Genomic DNA, 16,204 nt, shown 5'->3' with positions numbered 1-16,204 from the left:
GTCTTCCCTGATGTAAAGCGCTGCGCAAACTGTTGGCGCTATATAAATCCTGTATAATAATAATAATAATGGGTCCCCCTTTTTAATACCTATAAAAGTAATCTAGTGTCTCTTTAGCTGCCAAGATTAATGTTACTTTGTAGGGAATCACTGGCATCAGAAAATTATAACTCAGTCATTGCTGCAGCATGACTGAGATATCACCCTTCCTGTCTGAGGATGTTTATAAACGTACGGCGGACTAGAAGTCGTTTACTTGTTGACTTGAACGTAGTAAAGCGTTTAAACACGTAATACTGTAGAGGCCTCATGCACATGGACATCTAGAGGCTGCAAGTCATCAAGAGCAAAATCTCTGGGGCTTCCCTACACTGGGTAAGGCTGCGCATTCACACTATAGCGTACTGAATCGCGGCGTTTTGTCCCGCGAATTGCGGCGGCAAATAGCGGCGTTTTGTACCGCGATTCGCGGCGACAAAACGCCGCGATTGTGAATGCAGCCTGTGACCCCCTCTATGGAGATGGTTCACATCTCCTAGCCGAACGCCGAAAGACGCCTGAAAAAAAGGTCCGGGACCTTTTTTCAGGCGGCAGGCGTCCGGCGTTGAGATGTGAACCATCTCCATAGAGGGCAATGCTAAAGCATCCCTCTGGCGTGTCGGGGCGGCAGCGGCGTTCACACTACAGGCGTATATACGCCTAGGTGTGAACGGGGACTAAAGGAAGGTGCCGTATACAAGTGCCCATACAAGTCAGTGGTTATAGGCAGGGCTGTGGAGTCGGAACATTTATCTACCGACTCCACAGCCCTGGTTATAGGTGATCATACTTGTGCAAACATCAATTGCATCTGTTTGCCCGCTCATGTGGCAAATTTTCCTGAATGCACCACTTTCACCTAGACAGAGTGTGGAGACAAAGGTGCTGCATACCATGCAGAGATGGAGTTTCCTAAAAACAGAGGCATTGCCGTCTATGGAACAATGTACACAGATGCATAAAGATCCGCAAATACAGAGATAATGATAAACCTGTAAAATAAAAATAGAAATTCTCACGTAATTTACGCACACACATTGTATACACGTGTATACTGCAATACTAGCAACTAGAAGAGGAGAACAAAAAACTTTACGCATTTTAGTCAGGATCTGTCAACAAGATCCTAAGAACATTAGTAAATTACGACGATCATGGGCTTTAAAGGAGTTGTAAAGGAAACATTTTTTTTTTTTTGCTGAAATGACTGGTTACAGGGTATAGAGACATAATAGTTAACGGATTCCTTTTAAAAATGGTTAAAAATAGATAAAAATCAATCATATAATGTACCTGTAGTTTCAGTTTCGTTTTTGCATGTTTCCTGCTTCTCTGCTGCACAGAGCCAATACAGGGCAGTGATGGTTTGGAAAACGAAACCGATTGGTGTTGAGGGGTTTTAGACACACAGTAATCACACCTCCTTGATTAGTGACCACAGAGAGAAAGCTCCCATGACTTTTTTCATCAGGAAACAGACAACCAGGAAGTGTTCAGAACAGAGAAGGATTACAGCAAAAACAATCAATGAGGACATGAAACCAGGACTGCAGTAAGGTAAAGGAAGCTATTTAGCTAAAAAAAAAAAATTCCTTTAGTGTCCCTTTAATCTACAGCGTGTACCATACTAACCAGTACTTGTTGTGTTTGCACATCAAACAGATCGTGTTCAACTTAACTGATATTTTTCATTCTGCAGCACCTTAGATACTTATGAAAATTACGGCCGAGGTTGCAATAGCCCTATGGCTAAATGAAAATTTTGTTAATAGCATACAGTTATTCCATTTTCCAGTTGAAGTTCCAACAAGCCCAACTCCAGGCTGGAAGAAAAAAAAAATACAAGTAAAAGTAGATGTGAGATCCCACACTTATGACCTCTGAAATCAGAGAAAATAAATGCATATAAAAATAGTTTCATGGGGACCCGTTCACTTTAACCACTTGCCGACCACGCACTGTAGTTTTACTCAGTAGTGTATTTAGGTTTTGTGCTGCCCTAGGCCTGACTAAACTCGCGCACCCCCCAATTTAAATATGACCCACCCCTTTCTGTCAAGGCCACACCACTTGATTTTTAAGACCCGCTCTGAAATTTACAAGTGGGGACACTAGATCTGAGGGCCTGGGGGGGGGGGGGGGGGCAGCGATAAATTCCCTTAATTTGCATAGATTTTCTCTCACTTCCTGTTTGACTATGGGGCAGGAAGTGAAGGGAAATCTCTGCAATGGCACAGGGATAGTAAAAAATAAACTGACAGGGGCTATAACCCTCCTTTACCTAAAATAAGTGTTGCCTATAGTTCTACTTTAAGCACAAATTTCACAAGGTTTGCGGTCCAGGATCATAGGGCAGTCAAAATTAGAAACAGTGCCCCCCCCCCCCCCCCCAACACAGTTGCGGAATGCCAGCCGCCTGCATACCAGAAGCAGTGCGGCTGCTTAATGGGGGCGCTAGACTAATTTGCCTCTCAGCCCAGTCCGACCCATAACGCTGGCACTACACTAACTGTAGCGCAAGCCGGCGGGGTCTCTTTCTGTGCTGCCCCCCTGAAAAGTGCTGCCCTAGGCCTGGAACTTGTTGGCCTAGGCCAGGATACAATGTTGGTTTTACTGCTATAGTGCAGGCCGGCTGTGCAGAACCACGTATAGATGCACGCAATTCAGCATTTCCAGGTAGAGGGAGTGGACGCTCACAGCACATGCTGATCACAGGGTGACAGCCAATGATTGACCGCCAGCACCCGGTGATCAACTTTGGGCTTCACTGAACACAGCTCTGTGAGTGTAAACAACACAGAGCTGTGTTCAGGGAATCAAGCCGCCTGTTCATTCCTTACCAAGCAGGGAATGAAAACAACTAGATTCCCAGGAAAACGCAGCACACGGTACACATAAACACTGGTTAGACACATTTAACCCCTTGATTGCCCTAGATGTTAACCCCCTACTGCTCAGTGTCAGTACAGTAAATGTACAATAGTACCGTTTACTGTAATAATGTCGCTGGTGATGTCAGTGGCAGTTCGTTCCCCTCCCCCAGCATCAGTGTCAGATTTTTCGCACTTTCAAAGCCCTGTTATAAGTCGCTGATCATCGCCATTACTAGTATAAAAAGAAAAAAAAAAATTACAGTTTGCAGATGCTATAACTTTCATACAAACCGATCAATATACACTTAGGCCCCTTTCACACTGACATGTTTTTTAGGCGGTTTAGCGCTAAAAATAGCGCTGCTATACCACCTGAAAAAATCGTGCCCTGCAGTCTTCAATGTGAAAGCCCGAAAGCTTTCACACTGAAGCGGTGCGCTAGCAGGACCGCTCCAAAAGTCCTACTAGCCGCATCTTTGGAGCGGTATAGAAGCGGGGTGTTTACCGCTCCTTCCCATTGAAATCAATAGGAAACCGCAGTAATACCGCCCGCAATGCACCTCTGTAGAGGTGCATTGTGGGCAGTATTAACCCTTTTTTGGCCACTAGAGGGGGTTAAAACCGCACCGCTAGCGGCCGAATATTGCGGTAAATACGACGGTATAGCGGCGCTAAAAAACGCACCGATATACCGTCACCGCACCTCCACTGCCCTGTATGAAAGGGGCCTTATTGGGATTTTTATGAGGTTTTTTTTTTTTTAATGTTCGATTGTTTTGTTTTATAGCAGAAGGTAAAAAAGAAATATTGTATTTTTTCATTTATGTAATCAAAAATAAAATACCCAGGAGGTGATCCAATACCACCAAAAGAAAGATCTATTTGTGGGTGGAAAAATTATATAAACTGTGTTTGCGTACAGCATTGCACGACCCCGTTTCAGTCAACACAGAGCCTTATAGCAAAAAAATGGCCTGGTCATGAAGGGGGTAAAATCTTCAAGAGAGCTGAAGTGGTTAATGGAGACATTTTGGGTTATTAAAAAAAAAAAAAAAAAAAAAAGGAAACACATACTCACCTCCATGCTGCAGCAAGTCATGGTTCTCTGCTCAGTTCTCAAGTCGGCTGAGCAGAGAATCATGACTGTCAATCATTCTCTGCGCTTCTAATGCTTACTGGAGCACCGGACTGGGGAATAGATGGGAGCGGCTGGCTCCAGTTCTCAGCCATGCCGGGTTTTAGCCTGCTGTGGGCCGATTCTGGGTCACAGGAGAGCACAAGTTGGTTAACTCCTATGACCCACAAGAGAAGCATGGCTAATTATCTAACATTACATCCAGCATAAGCATACTAACGACATGTACAGTATGCATGTATTTTTTTTTTTTTTTCGCCGTACATACCGTTCTATTGTTATTTTCCCCCCGGCTTCCAAGTTCCGATTCCCGTGGGACTGGGCGTTCCAACCCCTGGGTTAGATGATTCACGTCTGGTGAAAAACTTCCCATGGCGCATCACCAGTTTTTCATAAATAGCCGACCTGCGCCCGCCATGTAGAGCTGACTGCGCAGGCGCCATATAGAGCCGACACGCAGGTCGGCTATTTACGGAAAACTGGTGACGCGCCTTGTGCGCCACGGGAAGTTTTTCACCAGACGTCAATCATCTAACCCAGGGATAGGAACGCCCAGTCCCGCGGGTATCAGAACCCGGGGGGAAAATATAACGGTATGTACGGCGAAAAGAAAAAAAATACCTGCATATGTCGTTAGTATGCTGGATGTAATGTTAGATAATTGTTTTAGGGTGAACCTCCACTTTAAAGATGATGTTTTTCTATCCGTTCAGAACAATGAAAGTTAAATGTATTTTTTATTTTTAAATCTATTTATAAAAATATCCCTACTAAACTAAATGCATGCATAGCCTACAAAAGTAGCTCTGCACAATTTACACATTTGAACTATTTATATATGTATACACACATAGATTTGTGATTTTCACAGTTCTAAATCACAAGTTCTATAAATAAAATATAACACCCCCCCCCCCCCCCAGCAACATGTTTAATGGAATACACAGATGTGTTAAAAAGGCATTTATCTCCGCTGTTAACTATTTTGACTTTGTCTGAAATCACAGATTGTATCACATCAGCCTCGGAGATAATTTCATTCAGAAGACAAAACAGATTTTTTGTATGTTACTAGAGCACTTAAAATTACAAATAAGGATTTTATTTTCTGTCTGGACAGAGTGACAGACTATCGGGTTTCTATTGCCATCTGTGTCATCCTAAAGAGGACCTGTGACCCACAAGGCTTTGTCCACAGCCGTGACATTTTTACCACTTGAAGCCGGTTTATATAGTCGGTGCATCCGGAAAATATTCACAGCGCTTCACCTTTTGCACATTTTGGCATGTTATAGCCTTATACCAAAAGGGATCAATTCATTATTTCCCTCAAAATTGTACAAAAACAATACCCCATAATGACAACGTGAAAGAAGTTTGTTTGAAATCTTTGCAAATTTACACAAGTATTCACAGCCATTGCTCAATACTTTGTTGAAGCCCCTTTGGAACCAATTACAGCCTCAAGTCTTTTTGAGTATGAAGCTACAAGCTTGGCACACCTATTTTTGGGCAGTTTCTACCATTCTTCTTTGCAGGACCTCTCAAGCTCCATCAGGCTGCATGGGGAGCGTCGGTGCACAGATCTCTCCAGAGATTTTCAGTCTGGACCACTCAAGTACATTCATAGAGTTGTCCCGTAGCCACTGTATTGTTATCTTTGCTGTGTACTTAGGGTTGATTTCCTGTTGGAAGATGAACCTTCGCTGCAGTCTCAGGTCCAGAGCAGGTTTTCATCAAGGATGTCTCTCTATATTGCTGCATTCATCTTTTCCTCAATCCTGACTAGTCTCCCAGTTACTGTCGCTGAAAAACACATCCCCACATAATGATGCTGCCACCACCACCATGCTTCACTGTAGGGATGGTATTGGCCAGGTGATGAACAATGCTTGCCATTCAGGCCAAAGAGTTAAATCTTTGTTTCATCAGGCCAGAGAATTTTGTTTCTCATAGTCAAAGTCCATTAGGTGTCTTATGGCGAACTGTCCTGTGTCTTTTACTGAGAAGTGGCTTCCATCTGGCCACTCGACCATACAGGTCTGATTAGTGGAGTGCTGCAGAGATGGTTGTTCTTCTGGAAGGTTCTCCTCCCTACACAGAAACACTGGAGCTCTGTCAGAGTGACCATCGGGTTCCTGGTCACCTCTCCGACTAAGGCCCTTCTCCCCCCTTCGCTCAGTTTGGCTGTGGGGCCCACTCTTGGAAAAGTACGGTTGGTTTCAAACTTCTTCCATTTGATGGAGCCCACTGTTCAATCTGGCAGAAATGTTTCTGTACCCTTCCCCAGATCTGTGCCTCGATGCAATCCTGTCTCGGAGGTCTATAGACAATTCCTTGGACTTCATGGCTTTGTTTGTGCTCCGACATGCACTGTTAACTGTTGGACCTTACACAGGTGTGCCCCTTTCCAAATCATGTCCAATCAATCTCAAGGAGCGATCAGTGGAAACAGGATGCACCTGAGCTCAATTTAGAGGGTCATGGTAAAGGTTGTGAATACTTATGTACATGTGATATTTTTAATAAATTTGCAAAGATTTCAAACAAACTTTTTTCACATCGTCATTACAGGGTATCGTTCGTAGAATTTTGAGTAAAATAATTAATGCAATACATTTTGGAAAAAGGTTGCAACAACAAAATGTGGAAAAAGCAAAGCGCTGTAAATACCTTTCTGGATGCACTGTACATAGCCTATGGATGGCAAGTGGTTAAAGGGGTGGTTCACCCTAAAAACTACTTTTTTATTAATACACTGGCCCCCCACATTACAATACGATTAAGGCTATTATTATTTTTTTTGATGCTGTACATACCTTTGTACAGCATATTCACCCGTGGCATCCGGCTTGCGAGTCCCGCGGGAGTGGGTGTTCCTAACATGTCTGATTGACGTTTTGACCAAAAACGAGCTCCCCCCGTCGCGTAAGCCGCGTCACGATTGGCGAAAGGAGCCGAACGGTGATGCGCATGCGCAGTATAGCGCCGACTCGCCATTTGGCTCCTTTCGCCAACCGTGACGCGGCTTACGCGACGGGGGGAGCTCGTTTTTGGTCAAAACGTCAATCACAGACATGTTAGGAACGCCCACTCCCGCGGGACTGGCAAGCCGGATGCCACGGGTGAATATGCTGTACAAAGGTATGTACGGCATCAAAAAAATAATAATGGCCTTAATCGTATTGTAATGTGGGGGGCCAGTGTAATAAAAAATAGTTTTTAGGGTGAACCACCCCTTTAAGCATTTTATTTTTTATTGTGAAAACATCCAAATGCCCCAATACTGCTGCTGGGCGCTGCCATCTTTGGGTGCAATATCAGCAGCCCTGGAGCTGTCACTCAAGTGACACTGGCATTCCTTCACTCCTCTTCTGGCTGCTACACAAAAACCAATGTAGGGACAAAAAGTGAGGAGAGGAGGTCTTAAGCCAGCAAACAGCAATTAGACACTCTTGGGCCACTTTCACACTAAAAATAGCACCTGCAAAGTGCCCTATTAAGTGCCTCTCCTGTCACTCCAGTGTGAAATCCCAAGTGCTTTTACACTGGAGCAGTGCGCTTATGGGATGTAAAAAAAAAAAAAAAAAAAAAGTCCTGCAAGCAGCATTTTTGAGGCGGTTTAGAAGCGGTGTATACACCACTCCCTAAAGCGCCCCTGCCCACTGAAATGAATGGGCACCGCTACCGAAGCGCCTGCAAAGTACTTCAGCAGCAGTGCTACACGGGCGACAATTAACCCCTTCTTCGGCTGCTAGCAGGGGCTAAAAGCGTGCTGCTAAAGCGACGGTAAAGCATCCCTAAAACAAGCGGTTCTTTAAAACCGACGCCCTCCCCACCCCAGTGGGGCTTTGTTGGGATACCGCCTAGACAATTTTCCTAGTAAACTCAAAGGAACATAGCTAAAAAAAAAAAAAAAAAAAAAAACATTTATGAAAATAACTATTGCAAATAAGCATTTAGGGCTCATTCACACTATGTGCAGAAACCCTTACTCTGCACAGATCAATGCACACTCACTGCTAGGGCCCACAGTAAACAATCGTTTTTCCCATGTGCCCTGTTCACATCAGACATCAGCCCGCGCACACTAAAATGTTCACATGTAAACTGCACAAGGAGTGATAGTAGCCAATCCGCTTCTAAATTTAGCTTGTTCAATTAAGCTTTGATAAAAACCTGGAAGCCGGTTGGTTCTATGCAGAGCTGCACCAGAGATTTAGCACTCTCCAGTTTTAGTATATCAACCCCTTTGTGTCCAGGCCACTTCTCTGTCCCTAATCACTTAACAGCCCCAGACAATTGCAGCTTGTCTTTGAGAAAAGCGACGTGCTGACGTCACCGCGTTATACGTCCCGCTTGTATGGTTGCCGACCGGCCGCATGTTTTTATTGGAACGTTTTACTGAATCTGTATACATTTGCAAGCGATACTGCCTTTTTATTATTTTTTGGAATAAATAACCATCTAGTTTTACCGATGGCGATTTTCCCTGCCATTTTTTAGCTACCATCACCTCATTGCTACTTGAACCGTGTATGGGTCCAATAAGCTGTATCACCAATTATGTTCCTGACCAAAACAGCTTACTACGCCATTTGACCAAACATCTGCAGTCTTTGTAGGAAAAGGCACTGGCTGGGTATTAGCCACAAGTGCTTAAACTTGTGCAGCTGGTAAGCGGGCCCTTTCCGTGGTGGTGGATTCACCGTGTTCACATTACAAAGTCACAAGATTTTAACTGAACCTTTGGCTGCTGGTCCGTCCTTCATTGGAGGAATCATCAGAATCTTCAATAGATTTTGGAGGACTCTATACAAGTCTCATGTTTCACTGTTTGGGACTTCTTTAACCACTTGCCGACCACCGCACGCACTTATACGTCAACAGAATGGCATGGCTGGGCAAATGGGCATTTATGTACGTCCCCTTTAACTTGCAAGCCGCGTGGTCGCTAGCGCACCGCCAGCGGTGCCCTCGCGACCCATGACCGTGCTCCCGGGACCCTCTTGCGATCGGGTCACAGAGCTGAGGAACGGGGAGATGTCAGTGTAAACACATCTCCCCGTTCTTCCTAGTGACATGTCACTGATCTGTTCCCTGTCATCCCGAACAGCGATTAGTGACGTGTCACAGCAAGCCACGCCCCCTAACAGTTAGAAGCACTCCTTAGGTCACACTTAACCCGTTCAGCGCCCCCTTCAGGTTAACCCCTTCACTGCCATTTTATACAGTGTAAAGTGCATTTTTATAGCACGGATCGCTGTAAAAATGACAATGGTCCCAAAATGGTGTCAAAAGTGTCTGATGTGTCCGCCTTAAAGCGGAGGTTCACCCAAACAACATTTATACAAGACCAAATTCTTTATACTACCAGCATGTACAGTCAGCACTTTTAGGCTGTACATACCTTATAATCTATATTTGGAATCCGGCTTCCGGGTACTTCTCCCGCGGGAGTAGGCGTTTCCAAGCTGAGCCGCAATGTAATCTGGGAGTTCGCCCAGATGATTGATGTCTATCAGAATATAAATGTTATTTGGGTGAACCTCCGCTTTAATGTCACAGTCATGATAAAAAAAAAAAATCTCTGATCGCTGCCATTACTAGTAAAAAAAGTTTTTATGAAAATGCCAAAAAAATAAAACCCTATTTTGTAGACGCTATAATTTTTGCGCAAACCAAACGTTTATTGTGATTTTTTTACCAAAAATATGTAGAGGAATACGTATCATCCTAAAACTGAGGAAAAATAAAGGTTATATATTTTTGGGGATATTTATTAGAGAAAAAAGTAAAAAAAAAAAAAAATTCTAAATTGTCACTCTATTTTTGTTTACAGTTTAAAAAATAAAGACCGCAGGAGGTGATCAAATACCACTGAAAGAAAGCAATTTGTGAAAAAATAAAATAAAAAAGGGATGCCAATTTTGTTTGGGAAGCCACGTCCCACGACCGTGCAATCATCAGTTAAAGCGACGCAATGCCGAATCGCAAAAAGTGACCTGGTCTTTGGCCAGCCAAATGGTCCGGGGCTTAAGTGGTCAACATGTCACTGTAAGAGCGCAGCTTATTTTTTATTCATTGTTGTTTGGGGTGGATTTCCCTTGGAGTTGCAGCTTTAAGTGTTAGGTTTGTTTACAGTGCAGTTTTCTTTTTTTTTTTATTTCTGTATGCTTCCTGTCTGCCGCTGATCGCAAACTCCTGGCCGTAACCGCTGCAGAAATATGTTGATCTGGGCAGTGTAGGGCCCTAGATGTGTGTGAATGAGGACTAAAGGGTCAAGGCTCCCTGCAACACACCCCCTAATGAGAGGCTGTAAAACCTGCTCTCACATAACTCACTAACAGGGTGAACATAAGAACCAGCGTTTGTATCTCCCGTTAGTAGTGCAGGTTCATATATGTTCCCCATATCTCATTCCAAGCCACCTCTCTCCATCAGACATGAGCCAACACTAAAGCTATAAACTTTTATATTTCTTTGTACAGCCCCTGCTATAGATTCATAATAAACAGCACAGATGGGGGAATCTGCACTGCAGGCTATTGTATCCAAACGCAGCTTCCACAGAGGTCTAAACACCCAAGCAATGAACGGATGCAGTCACTGTTCAGGTGATCATTTTCCATTCAGCTAGTCAATTTTTGAATCAACTTTGGTTGAGCCGGGTGGCGCCAACGGAGTTGTCCACGACTCGAATTTTGGTCCATTCTTGCTTAATCAACCAAAATTAAAAGAAGTGTAAGGCCAGCTTTACTCTTTCAAAGGCTTCAAACTCTCAAAATGCACCTAAAGCCACCCACAGCCTTCAGAGAGTGGTCTGATGTACAATTCAACCACCCCTTATGTAGAATGTATAGCGGACCTAAGAATAAAATACAAGTGCTCAGCAGAGTTTATGTTTATAACCGAGGGGAAGAACAGAAGTTCTGCAAGCAGCCGACTTATCTCAGTAAAAACAATAGAGACCCAACAAGGTTTTCTAACTGCCACTCGCCTTTTTCCTGGTGGCTGGCTCCAGTCTGTGTGCAGCCATCCGTAGGCATGAGATTGTCATCTAAAGCAGCCAAAATCAGTGTCTGGTTGTAGTACGTGAAACAGACAAAGGTTTTCTATAGTCATTGAAAGTGAAGCTGGCCATATACGAACTGAAATTCTGCTGGCCGGTCCATCAGTGACCACAAATTTCACACAGTGTGTGGGCTCACTGGCTCGACAAAAGTTGTGTAATGGACGTCGGTTGACGGAACATGTTGGAAAACATTCCATGTATTCTGACTTATGATAATAAAAACCTCACTGTTTTATTTACATTGTCCCTTTTATGTCTGTATATGGATGATGCCACTAATTATTTCAATTAACCACTTCCCGACCGCCGCATGTATATGTACGTCCACAGAATGGCACGTACATGCGGCGGTCGGATTCCCGCGGGGAGCGATCCGGGACGACGGCGCGGCTATTCGTTTATAGCCGCTCCGTCGCGATTGCTCCCCGGAGCTGAAGAACGGGGAGAGCCGTATGTAAACACGGCTTCCCCGTGCTTCACTGTGGCAGCTGCATCGATCGAGTGATCCCTTTTATAGGGAGACACAATCGATGACGTCAGTCCTACAGCCACACCCCCCTACAGTTAAAACACACTAGGTGAACCCTAACTCCTACAGCGCCCCCTGTGGTTAACTCCCAAACTGCAACTGTCATTTTCACAATAAACAATGCAATTTAAATGCATTTTTTGCTGTGAAATGACAATGGTCCCAAAAATGTGTCAAAATTGTCCGCCATAATGCCACAGTCACGGAAAAAAAAAAAAAAAAAAAAGCGCTGATCGCCGCCATTAGTAGTAAAAAAAAAAAAAAAAAAAAAAAATAATATATATATATATATATATATATATATATATATATATATATATATATATATATATATATATATATATATATATATATATATATATATATATATATATATATATATATCCCCTATTTTGTAAACGCTATAAATTTTGCGCAAACCAATCGATAAACGCTTATTGCGATTTTTTTTTTTACCAAAAATAGGTAGAAGAATACGTATCGGCCTAAACTGAGGGAAAAAAAAATTTTTATATATGTTTTTGGGGGATATTTATTACAGCAAAAAGTAAAAAATATTGAATTTTTTTCAAAATTGTCGCTCTATTTTTGTTTATAGCGCAAAAAATAAAAACCGCAGCAGTGATCAAATACCACCAAAAGAAAGCTCTATTTGTGGGGAAAAAAGGACGCCAATTTTGTTTGGGAGCCACGTCACACGAGCGCGCAATTGTCTGTTAAAGCGACGCAGTGCCGAATTGTAAAAACGCCTTTGGGCATTTAGCAGCATATTGGTCCGGGGCTTAAAGCGGAGGTTCACCCTATATAAAAAAAAAAAAAAATTTTCCCTCTAGCATTAAATTCGGCATAGTAGCGCGAGCTACAGTATGCCTGTCTGTATTTTTTTTATCCCCGTACTCACTGTTATATCGTACATAGAAGATTCCGGGGAATGGGCGTTCCTATGGAGAGGGAAGGTGATTGACGGCCGGCCCTGGCACGTCACGCTTCTCCGGAAATAGCCGAAATAGGCTTGGCTCTTCACGGCGCCTGCGCATAGCCTGTGCGCAGGCGCCGTGAAGAGCCGAGACCTACTCCGGCTGTCTTCGGGGAGCGTGACGTGCCAGAGCCGGCCGTCAATCACCCTCCCTCTTGCTAGGAACGCCCATTCCCCGCGGCAGACGGAATCGTCTATGTACGATATAACCGTGAGTACGGGGATAAAAAAAAATTAAGACCGGCATAGTGTAGCTCGCGCTACTATGCCGGATTTTATGCTGAAATGTTGTTCTGCAGGGTGAACCACCGCTTTAAGTGGTTAAAAGAAGTTCAGGTTTGTTTTTTGCTTTTTTTTTCAAAATCATACTTACCTAGGTGGATGCAGTATTGGTCTAATGCCACATCTGTCCACCGCTGGCTGTAAAACGATCAAAAGCCGCTGATCGCCCAGTTCTCAGATCTCCGTTAGCAGAGAGCTGGTGGATGTCAGTCACCGCTGTCTGCTCTGCCCTCACCACGCTCAGTGGAGTGCTGGGCTGTGGAGGGGCGGGAGGGGCTGGCTCAGGCTGTGCCAGGTGCCAATCCAGGGTTGTGGGCGGATCCTGACTTTATCGTCACGATCTTGCCCTGGCCTGGCTCTGTGAAAAACGGGTCACAGGGGTGAAGAATGAACTGCACTCCTGTGATTAATAGAGAACAAACCTTCAAATTATATTTGGCTGTTCTTCTCCTTTAAAAAAACATCCAAGTACTTTTTTCCTAATCAGTATACAGCTGTCACATGACCCAGCTCTTTCCCAGCCGGTCTGTAGGAAAACATAAGCAGGAGGAGCTTCTAGTCCTCTGCTGCAGGTCACATGTTAATAAAAATAAAAAAAAAAAAAGCCTTTGGGATAGAGACTAAAATAAATGATATCAATAAACTGTTTTAAATTGGCAAACAAATACGGTATATATTTAAAAACAAATCTTTATTATTTTGTGGAAACAACATGGTGTCGGTGGATTTCTGCCAGGCACGCCCCTCCAGCCTGTGTCTTAGAATAAGAGGGCATTGAAGCCACTGATAAGTTACATGCAATATCCTACCCCCATTATGTTTAGCTGGTTAAAGTGGTTGTATAGTCAATTTTTTTACCTACAGGTAAGCCTATAATAAGGCATATCTGTAGGTAAAAAGAATATCTCCTAAACCTGTATGGTTTAGAAGATATTTCCCTTGCAATGCGCCGCTGACTTCAGTGGCACATGTGCATCGGGGATTCTGGGCTGAAAGTCTGGCAGACGCCGGACCTTACCGGAAAGAAGTCTCCCGCGTGACGACATCACGTCTCCAGCCACTCACAGCGCTGGAGCCACGATACCCGGAAGACGCGCCAAGGAAACACGTCATCTCCCTCGGCGTGGACCGGCTGAGATACCGACGCCTCGTTCTAAGGCAAGTATTTCATAATGAGCTAGTATGCGGCGCATACTAGCTCATTATGTCTTTTGTCTTAGAGGTGGACCAGCGGGTATACAACCGCTTTAATAAGCATGGAGGAGGGAGGGAGGGAGGGAGGGAGGGAGGGAGGAAGGAAGGAAGGAAGGAAGGAAGGAAGGAAGGAAGGAAGGAAGGAAGGAAGGAAGGAAGGAGTGGGTTATTTACCACTGTGTATACACACACACACACACACACACACGTGACTCTATAGTCACATGTGCAGCTCCAATGTGATAGGGAAAGGAGGAAATGCTCAGCATAAAAACTCACTGAAAACTGAGCAGGGGACATTATTGTTAATATTATTATTATTATTCAGGACTGGGGGCATAAGGGGGAGATCGAGAACAGCAGGATCAACCAGGTTTTTTGCCGAATACAGAAAACGAATCTCATAGTGACTGAGTAACAGCAGCAAGTAATACACCATTTATTGATAGTTTTTTTTATAATGTGGGTTTAGTGAAATTAACTGCAGGATGAAAAATAAAAAAAAATACAAAAAAAAACTCAAAAATCCAGATACTATACCTTCTCAGTTCATTCATAACCTTGAACGCCTTCCTGGTGTGGCGTGGATTCACAGTTACAGGACAGAACTTCTCGGCGCTCTCTTTCACTTCCACAGGCTTCGGTTGGCTTATTTTAGTGTTTCTGTAAGGAACAAGTTACAAAACGTTGTTCACATCACGGTAACCTGCATTGTAGCTACTAAGCATTCACACATAAAAAAAATATATATAATTTTTTTCCCTAGCAACTAAAGTATCCCACAAGAAGCAACAATAAATGTCAAATGGCGCATCACCAACAAAGTACGCTACAAGAAGCGATGATAAATGTCACCATGGCACATAAAATAAAATGACAAAGTACAAGGATTCCACTGGGAAATGGCTTTTATCTGTACAGCATTTTGCAATTTTATACCTCACAGAAAACTCAAATGACAACCTGGGAAAAAAGTAAAGCACGGGTACAGAAAGATTATAATAATGTGTGGGAAGAGGATTACCACAAGGAACAGGATTTATCCGACGTGAGCTGCGTAAAACATGCCTATACTACGCTCGGGGTCATAGGATCCAGTGAATATTAAAGAGAGCAATGGGCTGGGCCCACAAATTGCCTGAGAATTAAAAATCTACGTAGAGTCAATTTATTTTTCCTCAATATTGTGAAGAGAGAATAGGGAAGAGTTAAAACCACCACCAGATTATTTTTGCTGCTTTTTCCTACTAGAGAGATCTGCCTTCACTTCCTGTCTCAGCGATGTGAAAGGAAGTGACAAAAAAGTGAGGGAAATCTCCATCTTAGACAGCTGTCCTAAAACCAAGATGTCTCCTCCCATCTTGCTCTCATTTAAAAGATATGATTTTCTCTCTCTCTCTCTCTGGGACAGTTGAGAAGAAGTTCCACCCACTTTTGAGAGGTGGTCTTCAACGAAAAAATCCTCCCCTCGTTTTGGATATTTAAAAAAAGTTTATTTTTTCCCCCCTTTAGTACCTTTTTTTTTGAAGCACAGTGAACTTCCATTTCAGCCGGGCTGTGGCGCAGGACGTCATTTCCTTTCCATTACACTGCACTATGTAGGCGTTATCCCTTCGCTGGAGGGACATTAACTCACAGTCTAACGTGACAACTTGCCAAACTCACTTAACCACTTAAGACCCGGACCAATATGCAGGTTAAGGACCTTGCCCCTTTTTGCGATTTGGCACTGCGTCGCTATAACTGACAATTGCGCGGTCGTGCGACGTGGCTCCCAAACAAAATTGGCGTCCTTTTTTTCCCCCACAAATAGAGCTTTCTTTTGGTGGTATTTGATCACCTCTGCGGTTTTTATTTTTTGCGCTATAAACAAAAATAGAGCGACAATTTTGAAAAAAAATGCAATTTTTTTTACTTTTTGCTATAATAAATATCCCCCAAAAACATATATGAAAAAAATAAATTCCTCAGTTTAGGCCGATACGTATTCTTATACCTATTTTTGGTAAAAAAAAAAAAAAAAAAATCGCAATAAGCGTTTATCGATTGGTTTGCGCAACATTTATAGCGTTTACAAAATAGGGGATAGTTTTATCATTTT

General features: G+C 43.3%; 1 protein-coding gene across 4 annotated transcripts in view; it reads right to left on the bottom strand.

Annotated features, from left to right (window-relative positions):
• Positions 1–16,204, bottom strand: part of KLHL2 (kelch like family member 2) — a 208,647-nt gene that overhangs the window by 165,198 nt on the left and 27,245 nt on the right. For 2 of the 4 annotated variants that reach the window (XM_040332792.1, XM_040332808.1), the window contains exon 2: positions 14,644–14,766. The exons of 1 other annotated variant lie outside the window; for it this stretch is intronic. In XM_040332792.1, coding sequence (XP_040188726.1) covers positions 14,644–14,766 — 123 coding nt within the window. Of the gene's footprint in view, positions 1–1,718; positions 1,863–14,643; positions 14,767–16,204 lie in introns of all 4 variants that reach the window. One more of the 4 variants, XM_040332814.1, reaches the window with a different exon arrangement.

The sequence above is a fragment of the Rana temporaria genome, chromosome 1 (genome assembly GCF_905171775.1).
Source record: "Rana temporaria chromosome 1, aRanTem1.1, whole genome shotgun sequence".
In the NCBI taxonomy this organism is placed as follows: domain Eukaryota; kingdom Metazoa; phylum Chordata; class Amphibia; order Anura; family Ranidae; genus Rana; species Rana temporaria.
Note: the sequence above shows the minus strand (reverse complement) of the source record. Positions and strands in the feature narration are given on the sequence as shown.